Source organism: Natrix helvetica (assembly GCF_964273705.1).
Source record: "Natrix helvetica genome assembly, chromosome: 2".
NCBI lineage: Eukaryota > Metazoa > Chordata > Lepidosauria > Squamata > Natricidae > Natrix > Natrix helvetica.
In genome coordinates, this window is record NC_138552.1 from 288077026 (window position 1) to 288099085 (window position 22060).

The following is a 22060-nucleotide window of genomic DNA, read 5'->3' on the forward strand; positions in this document are numbered from 1 at the left end:
TAGTTCACCCAACTGTTCAGAAAGTTAACAACCGGTCCTCCCGAAGTGGTGCGAAATGGCTGAATCCCACCACTGGATCTCCTGCTAGAGCGAGGGGTTGGACTAGAAGACCTCCAAGGTCCCTTTCAATTCTGTATCACTCTTTTTTGCCGGGACCAGATAAAAGACTTTGATGATTTACAATAAATGCAATGTTGATCCAATGCAATAATGCATCAGGAAGATTAGTTAACCCATCCCTATATTTTACCTAGTACGGTACCTTTAACATTCCCAGCTAAAGATTCTTACTTTTCCTGTTTGCTTTCCCAAATGCGTTCCCAGTCTTTCTATTTATCGGTCTGATCTCTGTTCCCAACTTTTAATTTAATAATGGAATTTATTTTTAAGCTGGATAAGATCAAAACAGTCTCTTTAGCATATGCTATAAGCCAATTCAATATTTGACTTGCTACTTTTTCACTGAGCTATGAAATAATATCCTTCAGATTGTTCCTTTCGGCACAACATGGGATGCATCTGAAATGGAAAGAAGAGATCTGATTCATTCTCCAGGTGGAGATATCAGGGCTGGCCTTCGAAATTGTGGTTGGAACAGGGGTGATCCAGAGGCATCAGTTCTTTTAACTTTGGTGGAAATAACTGAACTGCACAGTTAAGAAAGATGGCTGAGAAAAGGGTCTAATGATAATAGCAATACCAGTTCATAGTGTTTTACATCCCTCTATAAGCGGTTTAGAGAGTCAATATACTGCCCCCAACAATCTGGGTCCTCATTTTATCAACCTTGGAAGAATGGCAGGCTGAGTCAAGCTTAAGCCGGTCAGAATCGAACTCCAGGCAGTGAGCAGAGTTAGCCTGCAATACTGCATTCCAACAATAAATCACTCTCAGTCAGTTGCACATGCACACATGACCCTTTCACCCCCACACATGCACGCTCGTCTCCCGCATACGTGACAGAGACCCAAAAGTCAGCTGGCCAGCTGGAGTCACGCGTGCATGCATGCTACAGCTGAGCTGGGCGACAGCTTGTGTGCTTGCAGAGAGGTCTCTGCATGCCACCTGTGGCATACGTGTCAGAGGTTCCCTATGGAAATAATATCAAAAGTCTGGAGGAAAACAATTGCCACAAACACCTGGGCATCCTTCAAGTTGACCGTTATGTCAAGAAGAAGGTTAGAGGTGAGTACATAACAGGAGTCAAGAAGATCTTAAAAGTCCAAACTCAATGAAGGAAATAATTTCAAGGCAATTAACACCTGAGCAATTCCAGCCATTAGATTCACAGCTGGAAAAGTGGAGTAGACTCAAGCAGAACTAAAAGCCCTGGATAGGAAGACCAGAAAAATAATAACAATGATTCATATCCTTCATACACACAGCAACATTGACAGACTCTGGAGCCTAGGTGAGTGTGGAATGTGGCAAGGATACCAGACAATTGGAGAAGAAGAAAAAAAGGCATTGGAAGAATACAGAGAGTCCTCAATTTATAACCGTATTTAATACAATACAATACAATACAATAGTAGAGTTGGAAGGGACCTTGGAGGTCTTCTAGTCCAACCCCCTGCCTAGGCAGGAAACCCTATACCGTTCCAGACAAATGGCTATCCAACATCTTCTTAAAGACTTCCAGTGGTGGGGCATTCACAACTTCTGGAGGCAAGCTGTTCCACTGATTAATTGTTCTAACTGTCAGGAAGTTTCTCCTCAGTTCTAAGTTGCTTCTCTCCTTGATTAGTTTCCACCCATTGCTTCTTGTTCGGTCCTCAGGTGCCTTGGAGAATAGATTGACTCCCTCTTCTTTGTGGCAACCCCTGAGATATTGGAACACTGCTATCATGTCTCCCCTAGTCCTTCTTTCTCTTAAGCTAGACATACCTAGTTCCTGCAACCGTTCTTCATATGTTTTAGTCTCCAGTCCCCTAATCCTCTTTGTTGCTCTTCTCTGCACTCTTTCTAGAGTCTCCACATCTTTTTTACATCGTGGCGACCAGAACTGAATGCAGTATTCCAAGTGTGGCCTTACCAAGGCATTATAAAGTAGTATTAACACTTCACGTGATCTTGATTCTATCCCTCTGTTGATGCAGCCTAGAACTGTGTTGGCTTTTTTGGCAGCTGCTGCACACGGCTGGCTCATATTTAAATGATTGTCCACTAGAACTCCAAGATCCCTCTCACAGTTACTACTATTGAGCACGGTACCACCTATACTGTACCTGTGCATTCCGTTTTTGTTGCCTAAATGTAGAACCTTACTTATTTCAGTCTGGAGTTAGGATTGCAAACTGCGTTGGTCATTAAGCAGCTCACCTTGTGACCACATCTGATCACAAACAGTTGTGAAATAAGATAACAACGAAGCTGCTATCCACAATAGGCAGTTTTGCCAGGAACCAGAAGTAAATACCAGTTTTGTGGGGAGGGGGGAATGTAATTTGAGGTCACGTGACCATGGGACCCTACAGACAACCCAAAATGCAATCATATGAATGCAGGGGGTGGTCTTAGCTGTCAGAACTTCAAATCTGGATTATAAGCAGCCCTGGGAAGGCTTGGACTGATTACTAAGCAACCAGTCGTAAGTTGAGGACTCCCTGTATCAGGAGGACAGTGAAGACGAGGCACTGAAGCTAATACACCATAAAGGCTTACTGAATACCAAAGAGGCCAAACTACCCTATGTTGTTATTAGTTACAAAGTCGTGTCCAACCCATTGCAACCCCCTGGACAACGTTCCTCCAGGTCTTCCTGTCCTCTACCATTCTCTGGCGTCCATTTAAGATCACGCCTACTGCTTTGGTGACTCCATCCAGCCACCTCATTCTCTGTCGTCCCCTTCTTCTTTTGCCCTCCATCTTTCCCAGCATGAGGCTCTTCTCCAGTGGATCCTTCCTTCTCATTAGGTGGCCAAAGTATTTGAGTTTCCTCTTCAGGATCTGGCCTTCTAAAGAGCAGTCAGGGTGGATCTCCTCTAGGACTGACCGGTTTGATCGCCCTGCAGTCCAAGGGACATGCAGGAGTCTTCTCCAGCACCAGAGTTCAAAGGCCTCCATTCTTTGGCGCTCAGCCTTTCTTACGATCCAACCTTCACAGCCATCCATTGCAACTGGGAAAACTATAGGCTTGACTAACTAGCCTATCAGAAAGATCAAATGAAGAATTGAAAAGAGATATGGCAAGGGAAATTATTACATGGCCCATACATTTTTTTTAAAATTGAGCATGCCCAAGCAGAGAACAAGATCTGTAATGACTGAAAGCAGGAAAGTTGAAGGAAGTCACAAATTTGGGGCTAATTCTAACCACAAGACCAAGATTTAAAAACAGATGCAGAATCAAGAAGACAACAATAGACAGTAAATACCACCTCTGCAAAGAAGCTGAAGGAACAGTGGACCACCTGGTTAGCTCCCGCAAGAAGATCGCACACAGACTAAGTACAAGCAATGGCATGATAAAATAGCAACAACGGTGCATTGGAAGACCTGCAAATGAATGCCATTTGCTTGAAAGCAAGAACTGGAAGGACTATAAAATATGGAAAACTGACATATTTTACATTTTCCATAAAATATGGAAAGCAGACCCAAGCGCCACCAGGCAACATTCCTGCTCACCTAGGCATTCGAAAGCATGCAAATGCAAGTAGATAAATAGGTATCACTTCGGTGGGAAGGTAAACAGTGTTCTGTGTGCCTCTGGTGAATAGCCATGCTGGCCCCGTGATCACGGAAAATGTCTTCAGACAACGCTGGCTCCCTTGGCTAGGAAATAGAGATCTTCTCCCTGCCCAGACATGACTGGACAGGGAAACCTTTACCCTTGAGTAGAAAATGCTCTGAGACTGCAACAGACACCATGTTACTAACTTAACAACTGCAGCAATTCACTTAACAACTTTGGCAAGAAACATCTTAAAGAGGGGCAAGATTCACTTAACAGCTGTCTTACTTAACAACTGAAATTTGGGGCTCGATTGTGGTTGTAAGTCAAGGATCACCTAAATGTGTTTTTTCACTCTCCAATGACTATGACAATTCTTCCATGAATGTGATTCTCACATTTGAGATACAGCAGACACCTATTTATTTCTGTATTTAATTTATATCCTGCATTTATTATTTGTATAAATAACTCAAGATGGCAAACGTATCTAATGCTGCTGCTTCGTCCTGTTTTCCCCACAACATCAACCTGCAAGATGAGTTGGGCTGAGGGAAAGGACTGTCCCGAAGTCACCCAGCTGGCTTTCATGCTTGAGGTGGGACTAGAACTCACCATCTCCTGGTGTTTGGCCCAAGTTCATCCAGCTGGCTTTCATACCTTAGGGGGAACTAGAACTCACAGTCTCCTACTGATTGGCTCAAAGTCACCCAGCCAGTTTTCATGGCTAAGGTGGGACTAGAACTCACAATCTCCTAGTGACTTGTTCAAAGTCACCCAGCTGCCTTTCGGCCCCTAAGGTGGGACTTGAACTCACAGTCTCCCAGTTTTCTAGTCTGGTGCCTTAACCACTAAACGAAACTGGCTCTGTGGGAAAGGAAGGTGGAGATAAGAGAATAACAGAGTTGGAAGGGACCTTGGAGGTCTTCTAGTCCAACCTCCTTCTCGACCATAGACCATTTCAGACAAATGGGAGAATCATCTCCACTAGGAGAGGTCAGGGCCCATAATCCAGATGTTGGAGGATTTTTCTCTGTCATTGGAAAGTGCCTGTGGATTAATTACTCATCTGATAAGGAAGTCTTGGCTCGGTGTGTGGGAAGAGAGACACAGCTGGCTGGAGACTCTACGCATCCCCTTTTGCAGAGGTGGCTAGAAAATAACCGAGCTGCTAAAGCTCCATCCTTCAGTGAACTCTCCCCTCGTTGGTCTTCTAAACAAAAAGCTCATATTTATGAAATTTCACCGGATTTCCTAGATATTTATTGCTCCCTAAATTGCGAGAGAGCTGGGGTAGACTCAGCCACTATCGTGTGGGGGAATCTATTTCTAGCCTCAGGCTGGCCAGGGAGCTAATTTTACCAGCTCCGCTCCACTTTGCTTGCCATTTATAACCCAAGAATGTCAAATGGCGTATTAAACAAGTGGAAAGCAAATGCCAGCAAAGGACTTAATCAGCGAAGCCCATTATTTGTGTCGGAGCAAAATTATTCCCACCAGGCATAAAAAGAAAGCACAACAGGCACCCTAAAATAACCTTCCTGCGACACGGAGGTGTTTCAGAAATAGAAACCGCACACGTTGTGGGTAGTGAAGGGAAGGGCTGGGGTTGTTGGTTCCCCCCCCCCCCCCGCTCTGTGAAATGGTTCCGTACAATAGCATTAACGGCAGATCGGACTTTTGCAAATCCTTAAAAAGTGTTTCATTCTGATTAGCTCATTCTGACACACACACACCCCCCCACCTCCAAGTGTCATTTTGTATTCCTTCCATCAAGGTCACTTACTCAGTCGCTGAGGCATGGCACAAAATGTAAAGAAAGAAAGGTAAAGCCTTATTTATTTGTTTACTTATATTATTTATCTGGGCACCCCTCTCTCCCTACTCCGGAGCAGTCCGCAAGCAGAAACAACAAAATAATCATGGGTGCCAGCCAGGATTAAAAGTGTTCTGGTCATAGGGCCACTCGACTTAACGACCGCAATTGAGCCCAAAATTTCTGCTGCTCAGCAAGACAGTTGTTAAGTGAGTTTGGTCCCATTTTACAACTGTTTTTAAGTGAATCACCGCAGTTGTTAAGTTAGTAACATGGTTGTTAGGTGAATCTGGCTTTCCCATTGACTTTGTTTGTCAGAAGGTTGCAACAGGTGATCATGTGACACCGGGACACTGCGACCGTCATAAATATGGGTCCGTTGCCAAGCGTCTAGATTTTGATCACATGACCACGGGGATGCTGCAACATGTGTGAAAAACTGTCATAAGTGTTGTGGCCCGCCAGCAGAGCTGGCAGCAGATTTGGACAGTGAGGAGGTTGGGGAGGAACATGGGCCAGTCCTGGAGGCTGGGGAAGGCTCGGACGTGGGCTCTGCGTCAGAGGCAGAGAGGGGACCAAGGCCATCTGGTAGTTATTTGCTGCCTCTGGAGTCTGACATCAGCGAGGCAGAAGAACAACAGGAGCCTGTTCCCAGTGTGTGCATGCATAGAGCTGCCAGAAGGCAAGAATTAAGAAAACAGGGTTGACTCGGGAGTAGGCCTTGGAGATGATTGGCCCCTCCCATAAGACATAAAAGAGGAGCAAACGGGCGCGAGCTTTTGCAGGAAGCAATTAGTTCATCTGGTCAGTTCAAGCTTTGAAAAGTTCTGTTTGACTCTGTGCTAAGGTTGGCCTTGCTCTGCATTTGGCAATTAGGTCTCTGGCAGCATTCCAAGGGAGATAAAGGTGGGTGTTTACCAACATTGCCCTGAAAGACTGTGGCAACTCGAGCAGACATCTGTTGGAACCTTCATAGACTGTTTGTGAAACCTTGTGGACTGTTAATGGCCATAATTTCCAGCCGTATAAATAAAAGAGGGTTTTTGGGACTAATATTGTGATTTATGCTTTCTCAGGAAGCCTAGGTCAGAACAATGTCACTTTTTTTTCGATGCCATTGTAACAATCAATAAACCAACTGTTGTAAGTCAGGGAAACCAGTCAGTGAACCAGCCTCGCTTTATCTTCTGGCCCAGACGTTTGGGGGAGACTTCCAGGCCTTTCATGCCTTACAAAAGGATCTGGAGCAGGGGTGGGTTGCTCCCAGCATTACTGCCGGTTCTGTACATGCATAATTTAAAAAAAAAAGGGGGGGGGAACATGCCACCCCAGTTGGAAAACCAGTTCAGAGGTGTGGCAGGCCTGGGTCACTGCCGGTTCCAGCGACCCCAACCGGAAAACCACTACCAGTTCAGCCGAACCAGTCCAAACCGGTAGGAAGCCACCTCTGATCTGGAGCCACCTGGATCTCCTGGGGTGATGCTGTTCCTCAAGGCAGGCGGGATGATAGAGAAGAATCTGGTTACAAGCAAGTAATCCAGAATACGTTCTCCCCAATGAGATATATATTCTCCATAGTGGGGGGAGTAGCATCCAGGCTGGCTAGGCTGGTTTGACTTCATCCGCTCATTGATTGGACTGAGTCTGACAAGACTGTTAAGCTACGCCCCTGTTGCCAGGCAGACCTAGCTTCCGACTCAGTCCTTCAATGTGGACAGATGTATCATCTCAGTGCTCAGAGAACTTTAAAGTAGAATTCGATTAATTGTGAATTTCAGGTCTGATTAATAGTGAGTACCTCCCTTTTTCACACCAAAATCCCAATTGGGGTGGTGTATGCCCCGTCTATACCCCCTTGGGGGAGGCTTAGAGGATCGTTTATGAACTGTCAGGCTCAACTGTCAGGCTCAATTGTCATTCTGAGGGAGGTTTTTCCCCTTCTGACCACATCTGAGGGGATTCTTATCGTCACGGCTACAGCTCTACCCATGGGACCAGCTAATTGCAGCCATTTGGGCAGCTGAAGACAATGAAGGTTTGGCCAACAACTTCTGCGCCCCAGCGCTTCACCGCTGAGGGTTGAGCGGCGGACCATGGCTGTTTTAAAACTCTGTGGAGTGCCCGCGCTTCACAAAGGATCGATTGTGAGGCGAGTGACTGGGAGGCACAGAACATCGCCAGTGTTTCTCCCATTACCTCCAGCCAATGGCCAAATCTGCTTGTTGCTGAGTGTCATGGGAGGTGGTTGGCTGAGGATGATGGGAAAGCAGTCCAGTCCTGAAGAGAAGCAACCCCTTTTGCCTGCCCTATCCCTTCCTCTCTCTCTCTTTCGACTTTCTGCAAGCTAGTGTAGAATTCAAAATTTGCACATTTGAAATAAGTGCTCCATCACTGAGCTAATTCCACCTGAGTGGATTCCACTTCAGTGATGAAGACTTTGGGGAACCCATGTCCATTACAGCAATTTATAAACTTATGGTGGAGATTATAACCAACGTGATCCAGAATCTCACCAAGAGCGAGTTTGATTACACCAAACTGGTTCTTGTCGATCTATTAGGCATCCCTTAATTAGATCTAACTGGTGGCTGGGGAATTCTGGGAGTTAAAGTAAAAGTTGTCAAGGTTAGAAATCCCTGATCTCTGAGGGACCAGGTTATTCTAGCCACCAAACCCCCATAATTAACTGACCTTACAGGACATTGTCAAGGCATAGCAAGGGGGGGGGATATATACAGTAAAACCCCAAATAGGGGAGGGGTTGTAATTCTAGCCCCCTAAAGCTTCCCTTTCTTTGCTTGCTCTTCTTTCAGTTCACGGTAAATTTACCCTGTTTCCCTGAAAATAAGACCTCCCCAGATAATAAGACCAATTGGGCTTTTGAGCGCATGCGCTAAAATAAGCCCTTCCCCGAAAATATTGCAACATAGCAGCAGCCATTAGGTGACCATGGTCACTGCCTCCTGCACCTCAAAAAGAATAAGATCTCCCCCAAAATAAAGCCAAGTGCTTATTTTTGGTGGGGAGGGAGGATGTCAAAAGAAAATAAGACTGTGCCTTATTTTTGGGGAAACACGGTAGCTGTTGGTTACAGTATGATTGTTAGCGTTCCAAATATCATCCAAAATTAAATCAGGGTTCAAGGCAGATCTTTCCTCAAAGTTCCAATTTATTAAGAGAGACATGTTGGTACATCTGTGGAAAACCCGAATCTGAAAGCTTCCTGGGTTTCACACCCACACCCACAAGTCCATCACATGGTCCAATCTTTCACTGCCACACTGGCATTTCCACCCATCTAGTTCCGGTTAGGTGCAGAGGTGCGGAGACAAAGGATGATCTTGGGCTTCTAGAAAGGAATGTTTTATTTTGGCAACAACACATTCTACACCTTACTATTCCCCCTCCCAATTACCCCACTAATGAAACAGCATAGTAAAATGAGAGAGAGTGTGGCAGGCCAAAGATCCTAAAAGGAATATGACTGCACGCCTGACAATGATATTCTAATATGACCTGACATTCTGTTCCCCAAATTTAAATAAAAGGATAGCACTTTAACTACCATTTTGGCGGCCTAAAGAAGAAAATGTTAAAGCAGAAGAATGTTCTATGTGCTGAGGGAACTTTGGACCGTATAAGGTACAGCCACCTGCCAATGAAACGAAATGCCTACCAGCTTGGCATTTGTGCCCAGTGCAAAGTACATTTTGCCTATTACCGTGGATTAGCGGTAGAAATGGAGCGCTGATTGGAATTTATTGGCCTATTTTGGATTCACATTTGAGAGTTAGTTTCACAGAGCCCCTTTAACGATAACCTTTCCATCGGATAACAGGCCAAGCTACATTCAACCCTGACCAAGCTCTCTGTGCTTGAAGAGTCCCTGATCACACCCTGGCAAGTCCAACAGACATTATCCCTGAAAGGCGGAAGGCTGCTGAATGGATCCCTTTTTGTAAAATCCATCCCGTCTCCTTGATTTCATTTCCATGTCCTTTACTCTCCCTTGGGCAGGGAGACAGCGAAAGGAAAAGGTGTTGCTTCATTCAGTTGGCTTTTGCCAGATGTCTAACTGAGAAGGCGCTCGCCAGCTGTGCCAGAGGGGGTCATTCGGAAGCTAGCAAGTAAGCAGTAAACACATGAGTAGCAAACAATACCCAATCAAGGAACTACCAACTCAGACAAACAGTAAACAACAGCCTAATCAAGGAACCATCAAGAACACGTCCCCTAACACTGGCAGGACAAGCAACTAGAATATAAACTGAGAGCAACCTCACACTCACTAGCACGGATGACATTACCTAGTTTGGTAATTAAACGTCTGCAAGAAAGCAACAAGCATGAGGAACCCCCAGGACCTCCACAGTTCAACCCTGAGTTACAGATATTCTCTTCTATTCGAAGCAAATGAGTTATAGGACTTTAAGCCTCCTCCTTGGGCAATCTTTTTCATGTCTCCAGGCCTCAATCTCCCACTAGATTAAAACAGATGTGAAATGAGGTGCACTTATGAATTATTAAAAATTCTTGGACACCTGGCTCAGCTGTTAAAGACGCTGAGCTTACCAGCTGACAGCCTGGGTTCGAGACCCAAGCGCTGCACAATGGGATGAGCTCCCGTTCCTTGTCCCAACTCATGCCCGCCTAGCAGTTTGAAAGCATGCAAATGCGAGTAGATCAATAGGTACCACTTTGGTGAGAAGGTAACAGTGCTCCGTGCACCTCAGTGTATAGTCATGCTCGCCCGATGACCACGGAAGTGTCTTTGGTCAATGCTGGCTCCCTCAGTTAAAAAACTGAGATGATCACTGCCCTCTAGAGTTGGACACAACTGGGCAGAGGAAACCTTTACCTTTTACCCAAAAAGATGAAGGGGAAGATATTCCATCATGCCCGATCTTAAATGTGATATATCCAGCGTATGTTGTAGAGATACCTGATTTTGCTCCCTAAAGGTAAAGGTTCCCCTCGCACATATGTGCTTAGTCATTCCCGGCTCTACGGGGCGGTGCTCATCTTCATTTCAAAGCCGAAGAGCCAGCGCTGTCCAAAGACGTCTCCATGGTCATGTGGCCGGCATGACTCAACACCGAAGGCACATGGAATACTGTTACCTTCCCACCAAAGGTGGTCCCTATTTTTCTACTTGCATTTTTACATGCTTTCGAAGTGCTAGGTTGGCAGAAGCTGGGACAAGTCATGGGAGCTCGCTCTGTTACGTGGTGCTAGGGATTCGAACTGCCGACCTTCTGATCGACAAGCTCAGCGTCTTAGCCACTGAGTCACCGGGATTTGCCCTCTGCTGGCAGCCAAATCTGAGGGCTAAGAAAGCCTCTGGTGGGGAAGGGAAAGACTACACATTTTCCTTCTTAATGAGCAATTGATGTCATCTTTACAAATATTTTAAAGAAATTAGGACATTTATAGCTTTTTCTTGGGAGCATAGAGAGATGGCTTTCCCCAGCATGTTGTTGTTATTATTTCAATCTCTCTCTCTCTCTCTCTCTTTTTAATTAAACCTACTTATTAGCTTACTGGGATTCCCATTGTATGGTCCTTCTGTGCTGTGAACATCGTAAATTAAGCTTGTCTGTCAGATACCGGCAGTAGCTCATTTTTGTGGCTGGGAAAGCTAATTGTTCCATTTATTGTTTTTAACAGCGCTAATCCAAACTTCATTTTCTCTTTAATTGTCAATTTAGGCAGGCTAGCTTGTTTTTAATATCAGACAGAGTGATGGAAACAGAAGTGCCTGGAAGATGTCAGCGATTACTCCATGACATGCAAATATTGGAGTGGGGAACGTGTATGCTTTTCCGGGTAATCATTAGTTTTAAAGAAACAGAATCTCGGATTTATGTCACGGCGCTGCATAAATTTCCCAGCTAGTGAGATACAAGGAATTGTACCTTGGCCTGGAAAGTAGATACACAGAAAGTCCATTTGCCTCTTGAAAAGCATCTTTGGGGACAACTATGCTATGAGAATCTCCATAGACAAGTAGAGTGAGGGTGTCGGGACAGGTAGAAAAGGAGAGAGACTGGGAGAGCACCTGTGTTGAATTGTGAGCCATCAGCCCAGCAAGTTCTTCTGGTTTCACAAGAACAGCCACCAAAGCAAAGTCTGAATCTTGAAAACAAAAGCTGTTATTGCAATCCTTGATCTTGGTAACATCAGAATGCAGGTAGTCCTTGACTTATAACCTTGTATTTAGTTGCCAAAGGTATAGCAGCACTGAAAACAGTAACCTACATCCCAGTCCTCAAATTGATAACTGTTACAGCATCCTCATGGTGATGTGATTCTCGTTTGGGCACTTGGCAATTAGCTTGCATTTATGACAGGTTGCAGAGTCTCACGGTAATGTAATCACATTTTGTCACTTTTCATTTGCCTTTTTTCTTGGCAAAATACGCCCCTCAGATAAGCTAGATTCAGACCTACGACTAGATGATTTGCTAAATGACTATGTGATTTGCTTTATAACTGTGGCGATGGGGCAACAAAGATGATTAGGGGACTGGAGACTAAAACATATGAAGAACGGTTGCAGGAACTGGGAAGGTCTAGTTTAATGGAAAGAAGGACTAGGGAGACATGATAGCAGTCTTCCAATATCTCAGGGGCTGCCACAAAGAAGAGGGAGTCAGTCAAACTATTCTCCAAAGCACCTGAGGGTAGAACAAGAAGCAATGGGTGGAAACTAATCAAGGAGAGAAGCAACTTAGAACTGAGGAGAAACTTCCTGACAGTTAGAACAATTAATCAGTGGAACAGCTTTCCTCCAGAAGTTGTGAATGCCCCAACACTGGAAGTCTTTAAGAAGATGCTGGATAGCCATTTGTCTGAAACGGTATAGGGTTTCCTGCCTAGGCAGGGGGTTGGAGTAGAAGACCTCCAAGGTCCCTTCCAACTCTGCTATTTGTATTGTATTGTATTGTTTACGAGTTGGTCTCACAGTGACTTGTTAAAGTTGAGTCTAGTCACCTGGTGACTCAACATATGACTTACAGCCAAAAATTCAGGCTCAACTGAGATTTGTAAGTTGAGATCTACCTGGTATATTGCCTTTTATTTTATACATTTCTTGACTCTGTGAAGATCTTATCAACTCTGCTTGGATTTCCCCTTCCCATTCAACTTCCTTCATATATCAGACGTAATTTATATCCGTTCCATTCTCCTTAGATGATTAATCCATCTCATAGGTCTTCTTTCATACTGTCCACTTACATTTGCAATCAATTCCCTTTCACTCACCTTCCGTTCATTCTTCATCCTATCCCGCCCCCACCCCCCCCCCCACACACACCATGTTTTACTATTCACAACTTCTGTAAGATCTGCATCCCCAGTGCAATCGACAAATGTTTTTATGGCTCCTGGTGCACCAACGGTCACTTCCATCTAACAGAGAGGGCAGTGAATTTTCTTATCACACACGACTTTGTCTAACCCGATCACGAGCAGAAATAACCCCAAAACTCATGCGTGCAAGGACTAAAAATGTTCTAGTCACAGGACTACAGGTAGTCCTCTACTTATGACCACAGCTGAGCCCAAGATTTCTGTTGCTAAGCGAGACATTTGTTAAGTGAATTTTGCACTGTTTTGCAACCTTTCTTGCCACAGTTGTTCAGTGAATCACTGCAATTGTTAAGTTAGGAACATGGTTGTGAAGTGAATCTGGCTTCTTCATTGTCTTTGCTAGCCAGATGGTCACGAAAGGGGATCATATGACCCAGGGATGCAACCGTCATAAATATGAGTCCGTTGCCAAGCACCTGAATTTTGATCACCTGACCACGGAGGTGTTGCAATGGTCCTTAAGTGTGAAAACTGGTCATCAGTCACTTTTTTTAGGGTTGTTGTAACTTTGAATGGTCACTAAATGAACTGTTGTAAGTTGAGGACAACTGTAGCAGGCAGTTAGGCGCATCTTTGCCAAGATAACACAAGTTTACTCCAAAAGTCCAATCTTACCCCAAGCAGGATGATTCGATTCTATGCGAGCTAGAATCTCGGATTTTTTTTCCTCTTGAACACATTGAGCCAAAGAAGAGGGAGTCAAACTATTCTCCAAGGCACCTGAGGGCAGGACAAGAAGCAATGGGTGGAAACTAATCAAGGAGAGAAGCAACTTAGAACTGAGGAGAAACTTCCTGACAGTTAGAACAATTAATCGGTGGAACAGCTTGCCTCCAGAAGTTGTGAAAGCCCCAACACTGGAAGTCTTTAAGAAGATGTTGGATAGCCATTTGTCTGATGAGGTGTAGGGTTTCCTGCCTAGGCAGGGGGCTGGACTAGAAGACCTCCAAGGTCCCTTTCCAACTCTGCTATTGTATTGTATTATTCCAAAATTTCAGGGGTTGCCACAAAGAAGTGGGAGTGAAGCAATTCTCCAAGGCACTTGAGGGCAGGACAAGAAGCAATGGGTGGAAACTAATCAAGGAAAGAAGCAACTTAGAACTGAGGAGAAACTTCCTTACAGTTAGAACAATTAATCGGTGGAACAGCTTGCCTCCAGAAGTTGTGAAAGCCCCAACACTGGAAGTCTTTAAGAAGATGTTGGATAGCCATTTGTCTGATGAGGTGTAGGTTTCCTGCCTAGGCAGGGGGTTGGACTAGAAGACTCCCAAGGTCCCTTCCAACTCTGCTATTGTATTGTATTATTCCAAAATTTCAGGGGTTGCCACAAAGAAGAGGGAGTCAAACTATTCTCCAAGGCACCTGAGGGCAGGACAAGAAGCAATGGGTGGAAACTAATCAAGGAGAGAAGCAACTTAGAACTGAGGAGAAACTTCCTTACAGTTAGAACAATTAATCAGTGGAACAGAAGTTGCCTCCAGAAGTTGTGAATGCCCCAACACTGGAAGTCTTTAAGAAGATGTTGGATAGCCATTTGTCTGATGAGGTGTAGGTTTCCTGCCTAGGCAGGGGGTTGGACTAGAAGACCTCCAAGGTCCCTTCCAACTCTGCTATTGTATTGTATTATTGTATTTTATTGAAACATTTCATTGTTCATCCAAAAACTGAAGAGGCTTCTTGGATGAGAAGCGAAACGTCTTCAAGAGGGGAAAAAAAACACAGAAACTCCAATTGCCATTTGAAAAAGCACTTCCCTCTACTTCTTCCCACAGGAAAAACATGGGCCTGGTGATGATGGAGGTGTCCTATGCCAGTAATGACTAATCTTTTTGTCGTCGCGTGCCAACAGCGTGCCTATATCCATAATGCAATGCACGCATGCACCTCCATGCACATGCACCACCCCCTGTGGTCCTCCGCACATCTGCATGCAATCCCCTGTACTCCCACCCACCCACCCCGTTGCATGTATGGGTGTCCCACCTACCTCCGCACCCCATTTTGGGCCTCCCTGCAGCCTCCTGGGAGCAAAAACGGGCCAAGCCACACGCCGTGTGCCCCATTTTGGACCTAGAAGGCCTCCCTGCAGCCTCCCGGGAGCAAAAATGGGCTGCAGGGGGGGGGGGCACCACCCCTTGTATATGCGCACACAACCCCCACACCTGCAGGCATGTCTCCCGCATGTGCCCCTGTGCATGCACAGCAGAGACGCAAAAACCATCTGGTTGGCGTGGTGGAGCTACGGCGGAGCTGAGCTGGGGCGACAGATCGTGTGCCCGCAGAGAGGATTCTGCATGGCACCTGTGGCACCTGTGTGCCAAAGGTTTGCCATCACACTCCTATACCGATCTTCAATTCTGGCGAAGTCAGAGCCATTTGTGAGAAAGTTGACAACTGCGTTAGTAGAATACTAGATGCTCCACGTCTATTCCTTGATAAAATATTACAAGCTGAATCAATAAGATACACCGTGAGACTTCGTCGCCAGAGATGGGTGGGGAAGAGAGTGGGTGGTTTTGTTTTAAATACTCCCATTTACAGTCAGTTAACCTTTACGTTACCTAAATGAAAATTGCACAAACCTGAAATTTTCGCTGACAGGTTGCCTAGAAACGGACAATTGGTTACTAGAGGACAATGGATTCCCTGCTACCGATCGCATTATTAGAAAGAGAGTCAGTTAACAGCGTTCCGTCGGGGCAATTATCGGTTTTGTACCTCCGCACACCTTTCCGTTCTTGTTCCACAGGCAGATTTTTTTCCCCCTATGCGCACTCCTCAAAGCCAAATGCTTGGGCAAACGCTGACATGTCCTCTTAGATATCTTGGTGGATTTGTGCACCACGGAAGAAAGTCGGATAAGAGCAGTGGTGGGATTCAAATAATTTAACAACCGGTTCAATGCCCTAATGACCAGCTAGGCGGCCATGGTGGACATAGCCATGGGGTGTGACAGGCAGCACTCAGTCTCCTGCACCCCTCTGGGAGCAAATGCGGGCTCCGGAGGGGAGCGCGGTACCCCCCCCCTTTTGGGCCTAGAAGGCATCCCTGCAGCCTCATGGGAGCAAAAAACGGGGCATGTGGGGACTCCTGGAAGGGGCGGGGCAGGAAGGGGGGTGGCCAGCCAGCACTTTAATAACCGTGTCACCTGAACCAACCCGAACCGGCTGAATCCCACCACAGGATAAGAGCATTGGTCGAATCATATCTAAAAATCAGATACCGAATGAGGAGGGCCATGAAGCTGAGAAAATAAGGAGGGAGATGTTAGAGAATTCTTAAATTAGCAAAAATAGAAGAAGATCTGGAGAAGTTGAAGATGATCCTCCCCTGCCCCTCCATAAAGCCAGAAGTGAGCCAAGCAACTTCTGTAAACACAAAATTTATTTGAACATTCACCCTTTAAGATGAAATAAACGTGTGGTGGTGCACGTGGGAACAGGCAGTGATGGTAAACCTTTTGAACTTATTGTGTCCAAAATTCATAAAATGCCTAACTTGACATTTCTGGTGTGTCTCTCGCACACACACAACTCTGGACAAAAGACAAACAATTCCCCACAAGGAGTAATAAATTAACTTATTTAATTTTTTATTTAGTAAGCAAATACTTAGATAATTGTATTTCCCCCCCCACCCCAAAAAAATGCCTGTCCAAAGCAGCTCTTATGCAGCCTTATATTCAAAAGCACTAGGAGTTCAGTCCAGGCAAGGTCTATGGAGATTCTCCGTCATCCAGGTCATAGTTGTCCCAAAGGTGCTTTTTCAAGAGGCAACTGGACTTTCTGGTTTTTCCTTGAAGACAATACAATACAATACAATAGTAGAGTTGGAAGGGACCTTGGAGGTCTTCTAGTCCAACCCCCTGCCTAGGCAGGAAACCCTATACCGTTTCAGACAAATGGCTATCCAACATCTTCTTAAAGACCTCCAGTGTTGGGGCATTCACAACTTCTGGAGGCAACTTCTGTTCCACTGATTAATTGTTCTAACTATCAGGAAATTTCTCCTCAGTTCTAAGTTGTTTCTCTCCTTGATTAGTTTCCACCCATTGCTTCTTGTTCTACCCTCAGGTGCTTTGGAGAATAGTTTGACTCCTTCTTCTTTGTGGCAACCCCTGAGATATTGGAAGACTGCTATCATGTCTCCCCTAGTCCTTCTTTTCATTAAACTAGACATACCCAGTTCCTGCAACCGTTCTTCATATGTTTTAGTCTCCAGTCCCCTAATCATCTTTGTTGCTCTTCTCGTTTCGCTTCTCATCCAAGAAGCCAAAGAAATTTCTTGGAGGAGAAGTGAAACATCTTCAAAGAAAAACAAGAAAATCTAGCTGCTTCTTGAAAAAGCACCTTTGGGTATTCCAGACAACCTACAGACAAAAATCTGATCTACTAAGTCGAATTGGCACCAGATACGAGTCAATGGTCATAAGGGCGGGCTGGACCTAGCCTCTTGTTGAAGTGTAGCGACTCCAAACCGATAATGTGTTGCAGTGTTGGGTTCCGGGTCCCCATTGCAACCAGTACGGTGCAATGGGGCCCGGTGGCCACCATATGAATGAGCACACGGGTGCAGCACACGCATGTGTCCTTACCTCTGCGATGCCTCCACAACGCTCCAGCTGCTCGGCGGAGCATCGTGCAGGGGCTGTATGCTCCGTGCACGGAAGCGCCAAAGAACTCAAATACAACTTAAGACACTGGGCAGGCTGGTGGGCCCTCCAGAACACCGTACCGGAACAGTACCCGGTGCTCCCGGCAGGCACCAATACGGCCGTACCAGGGCGTACCGCCTGCAACCCACCATTGATGTGTTTAACCCCACCCTCAGGTTCAGCCCGGTTATCTCCTATTGCAGGGGTCTCCAAACTTGGCAACTTTAAGAGTTGTGGACTTCAAGTCCCAGAATTCCTCAACCAGCCATGCTTGCCAGGGAATTCTGGACACAGCTCTTAAAAGTGCCAGGTTTGGAGGCCCCCTATCCTGCAGCAACTTCCAAAAAGAGTGGGAAAGCATGCACAGCACTCACACACTTTTTGGGAAGCTCCAGGGGCCACTTGAGAGCAGGGTCCTCTCGCACAACTTCCAAAGGGTTCAGAAACCTGGTATGTCACTAAAAAATGTTAACGGGTGACACCTCTGACACTAGTATCATAGGTCTGCTATCACCAGGTTACATGAAATATAGGTTAAGCGACATCCATGATGTGTTTAGGAGGGGTGAAAGGGAAAGTCCACCTCCTCCACCCCTATTGAGAAGCACCACTTTCAACTGAGGTGAGAAGGCAGTCTCGATTCCCTTCTGACCCGATTATTTGTTTGAGGACACAGAAGGATATTCATTGGAATCAAATGGATGGGGGAAGGGGTGGGCTTCAAAAATTGCAGCAAGGGGTTCGCTGCCCCGTTGCTGCGTGGGTGTGGCCATGGTGGGCATGGCCTAGTTGGCCTCCTATACCATGGGGGGGGGAGGTCATTTTTGCCCCCCCCCAGGCTCCAGACGCTTTCCTCGAGCCTCTGGCAGAGCAAAAACTACTTGCCCCAGGACTCAGAGGCCCTCCAGAGGGCGGAAACAGACCCATTTCCAGACTTCTGGAACTTCCGGTAGATCTGTTTTCCACCCTCCACAGGCGCTGGAGGCTTTTCTTGAGCCTCCGGGAGGACAAAAATGGCTTTTCCTGGGGTCTGGAGGCCCTCCGGAGGCCAGAAACAGGCTGTTTCTGGACTTCTGGAACCTCCGCTAGGCCAGTTCCTCCCACCTTCCCCGAACCTCTGCGCAGGCCCTGCACTTTCTTAGTTACTAGTTACTTGCGGGATCGCATCCTGCCCCATACATCCCTGCGACCAATTCGCTCTCACAGGGAGGGACTCCTCCGGGTGCCGTCCACTAAGCAGTGCCAGAGGGCGGCGCCCAGGAGTAGGGCCTTCTCTGTGATGGGCCCAGCCCTCTGGAATGACCTCCCCCCCGACATTAGGACTACTACTGATCTCCGCTCCTTCCACAAGAAACTCAAGACCCACCTGTTCCAACTAGCCGGCCTGGCTTAATTAGAACTCTATCCTCTAATCCCCCTGGCAATTTTAAATTTTAGGGTATTTAATGTCTTTTTAACTTTATTGTTACTGTCTTTTTAACTTTATTGTTATTGTTATTTATGAATTGTAATAATTGTTTTTATTTATATACCTCCTCCATGCAATATGTTGTGTATTTAATTGTACGCCACCCCGAGTCCCTTCGAGGAGAGGGAGCGGCTTATAAATTGAATAAATAAATAAAATAAATAATAAAACTTTCTGGCATGATGAGCGTGGAGACTCCTGAGAGGGGAGGGATGGGCGTGGCCAGCCAGGGGTGGCGTTTTGGGGTTTGCCAAACTGGGCAGAATCCTAGCTAGAGGATCGCCCAAACCTGTGCGAACCCCAAACAGCCCACCCCTGGGCGGGGGGTGGGGGGGACGTTCTTCTTTCTTCTGTGCTCCAGTTTCATTTTGAATGCTTATCCACATTCAACTTCTAATTTTTTTAAAAAAAGAGAGTTTGTCTAATGGTCTAAATCAGTGTTTCTCAAACTTGGCGACTTTAAGTCCTGTGGACTTCAACTCCCAGAATCCCCCAGCCAGCATAGCTGGCTTGGGAATTCTGGGAGTTGAAGTCCACAGGACTTAAAGTCGCCAAGTTTGAGAAACACTGGTCTAAATGAACAATAAAGAGAAAATGTTTTTAAGGAGAAGATGATTTTGGCAAAATGTTTTCACAATCGTCGTTCAACAGATAATCCTCCACTTACAAGCATTCACTTAGTGGCTGTTCACAGTTGCAATGGCACTGAAAAAAAATGACTTACCATCATTTTTCACACTTAGGACCATTGCAGCATCCCATGGCACGTGATCAAAATCTGGGCACTCGACAACCAGCCTGTATTTATGACAGTTGTAATGTTCCGGGGTCATCATCTGGTCACTTTTTGTGACTTTCTGATAAGTAAAGTCAGAAGGGAAGCCAAATTCACTTTATAACCGTGTGACTAACTTAACAGTTGCCGTGATTCACTCGTGCAACAAAGGTCGTAAAATGGGACAAAACTCACCACATTTTTTCGGAGCATAAGACGCACCTAGCTTTCGGGGAGGAAAGCAAGAGAAAAAAAATCTGCCTCCTTGCGCCAAACAGCAAGCAGTACAGAAGATATACACTCTTTGTGGTGTTACATTTCAGACTATACTTGTACATGTGCTGTTAAAATTGATGTGGCTTTCTGGAAGTATACATTTTTCTCCTCTATTTAAAAGAAGATACAATAGCACTGGGCCTCTTCAGATCAAGCATTTATTTTAAAAAGCTTCTTCATTTGGTTAGTTGTCTAGAACAATAATAAAGCAGTCTGCAAAAAGTAAATCTAATAATTTGAACATTCTATAGGCATTTATAGTTATTGACGTAGCTCCTTGCAGCAAGCAGTAAACAGCCTGATTAGCACAAGAAAAAAAATCTGCCTCTGCCTCCCAGCAATTTGCCTCCTTGGAGCCAACAGCAAGTTTCACTTTCAATTTTAGTTTAAGCAAGGGGCTCCCGATGATCAGCTGTTTCAGGCTGCAGGGATTGCCAGAGCCTATTGCCGCCTCGCAAACCCCATTTTCTCCATTTGCTGCAAGGAGGTAAATTGCCTGGAGGCAGAGGCCAAAAGGTGGGGCTACATTCGGTGTATAAGACGCACCCAAATTTTCACCCTTTTTTAAGGGTGGAAAAGATGTGTCTTATACTCTGAAAAATATAGTAGCTATCTTGCTTGACCATGGAAATTTTGGGCTTCATTGCAGCCATAAATCAAGGACCACCAGTATTGCTATCACAAAGAATGACCATAAGGTGCTTTCTGGTCTACTTTTGCACATATCTTCCATCAAGTAAAGGCAGTTCCGTTCTCTGGTCAAATGCTTCCCGTCTGGAGGAAGGGCATCCACAAGAGTGTAAAAGAATTAAGATTGGATTAGATTAGATTAACAGAGTTGGAAGGGACTTTGTAGGTCATCTAGTCCAAGCAGGAGTCCCTGCCTACACCATTTCTGACAGATGGCAGTCCAGCCTCTTCTTGAAAGCCTCCAGTGATGAAGCTCCCATAACTTCTGAAGGCAACTTCTGTTCCGTGGGTTGATTGTTCTCACTGTCAGAAAATTTCTCCTTATTTCCGGTTGAATCTCTTCTTGGTCAGTTTCCATCCATTATTCCTTCTCTGGCCTTCAGGTGCTTTGGAAAACAGCTTGACCCCCTCCTCCCTGGGGCAGCCCCTCAAATATTGGAAGACTGCTCTCCTGCCTTCCCTGGTCCTTCTCTTCTCTAGATTAGCCATGCCCAGTTCCTGCAATCATTCATCGTATGTTTTAGTCTCCAGACCCCTAATCATCTCGGTTGTTCTCTGTACTCTTTCCAGAGTCTCAACATCTTTTTTACAGTGTGGTGACCAAAACTGGATGCAGTATTCTAGGTGTGGTCTTACTAAGGCTTTATAGAGTGGTATTAGTACCTCCCTTGATCTTGATTGTATCTTTCTGTTAATGCAATTTAGGATTGCATTGCCTTTTTTGGCAGCCGCCGCATACCGTTGGCTCATATTTAATTGGTTGATCATATTTAATTGGTTAAGATGGTGATGATGACTCTAATACACCCCCCCCTTTTATTTTCAGTTACTGTTTTGATTTGCTTTATTCTCTCCCCCCCTCCCCCCCCGAATATTCCTGAACAGCTCAAATCGCACTATTATTCCAATAGGAACAGATGGCATAGAGCTGCCCTCAACTTCCACGCATCTGACTTCAGTGCCCATTTGGATGGTTGTGTCGTAGCTCTACAATTGATCTAAGTATCTTTTTTCCTACCATTTTAAGCCGAAACCGCTTTTGTTCCTATTTACTCCTCGGAAATCATTTTCTGGCCTGTTTTTAAAATGCACCCTTTACAGGAGACGGCTTAAAAATAATTCCCAGCTCCAAACCTCTCATATCTTAACCAGTTCAGGATTTGACATTTTGCCTGAATTCATTTGCACTTCATTTGTACCTGTTTCTGCTTCATAGGTGGAATGTAAGAAAGCACAACCTAAGGAAGTGATGTTTCCACCGGGGACACGAGGAAGAGCTCGCGGTTTACCATATACTATGGATGCTTTTATGCTTGGCATGGGAATGTTGG

At 45.5% G+C, this 22060-nt stretch overlaps 1 protein-coding gene across 9 annotated transcripts in view; it reads left to right on the forward strand.

The window, feature by feature from the left end:
• Positions 1 to 22060, forward strand: part of MSI2 (musashi RNA binding protein 2) — a 689288-nt gene that overhangs the window by 547361 nt on the left and 119867 nt on the right. For all 9 annotated transcript variants that reach the window (XM_081945332.1, XM_081945333.1, XM_081945334.1 and 6 more), the window contains exon 9: positions 21946 to 22060. In XM_081945332.1, the coding sequence (XP_081801458.1) occupies positions 21946 to 22060 (115 nt within the window). The remainder of the gene's footprint in view (positions 1 to 21945) is intronic.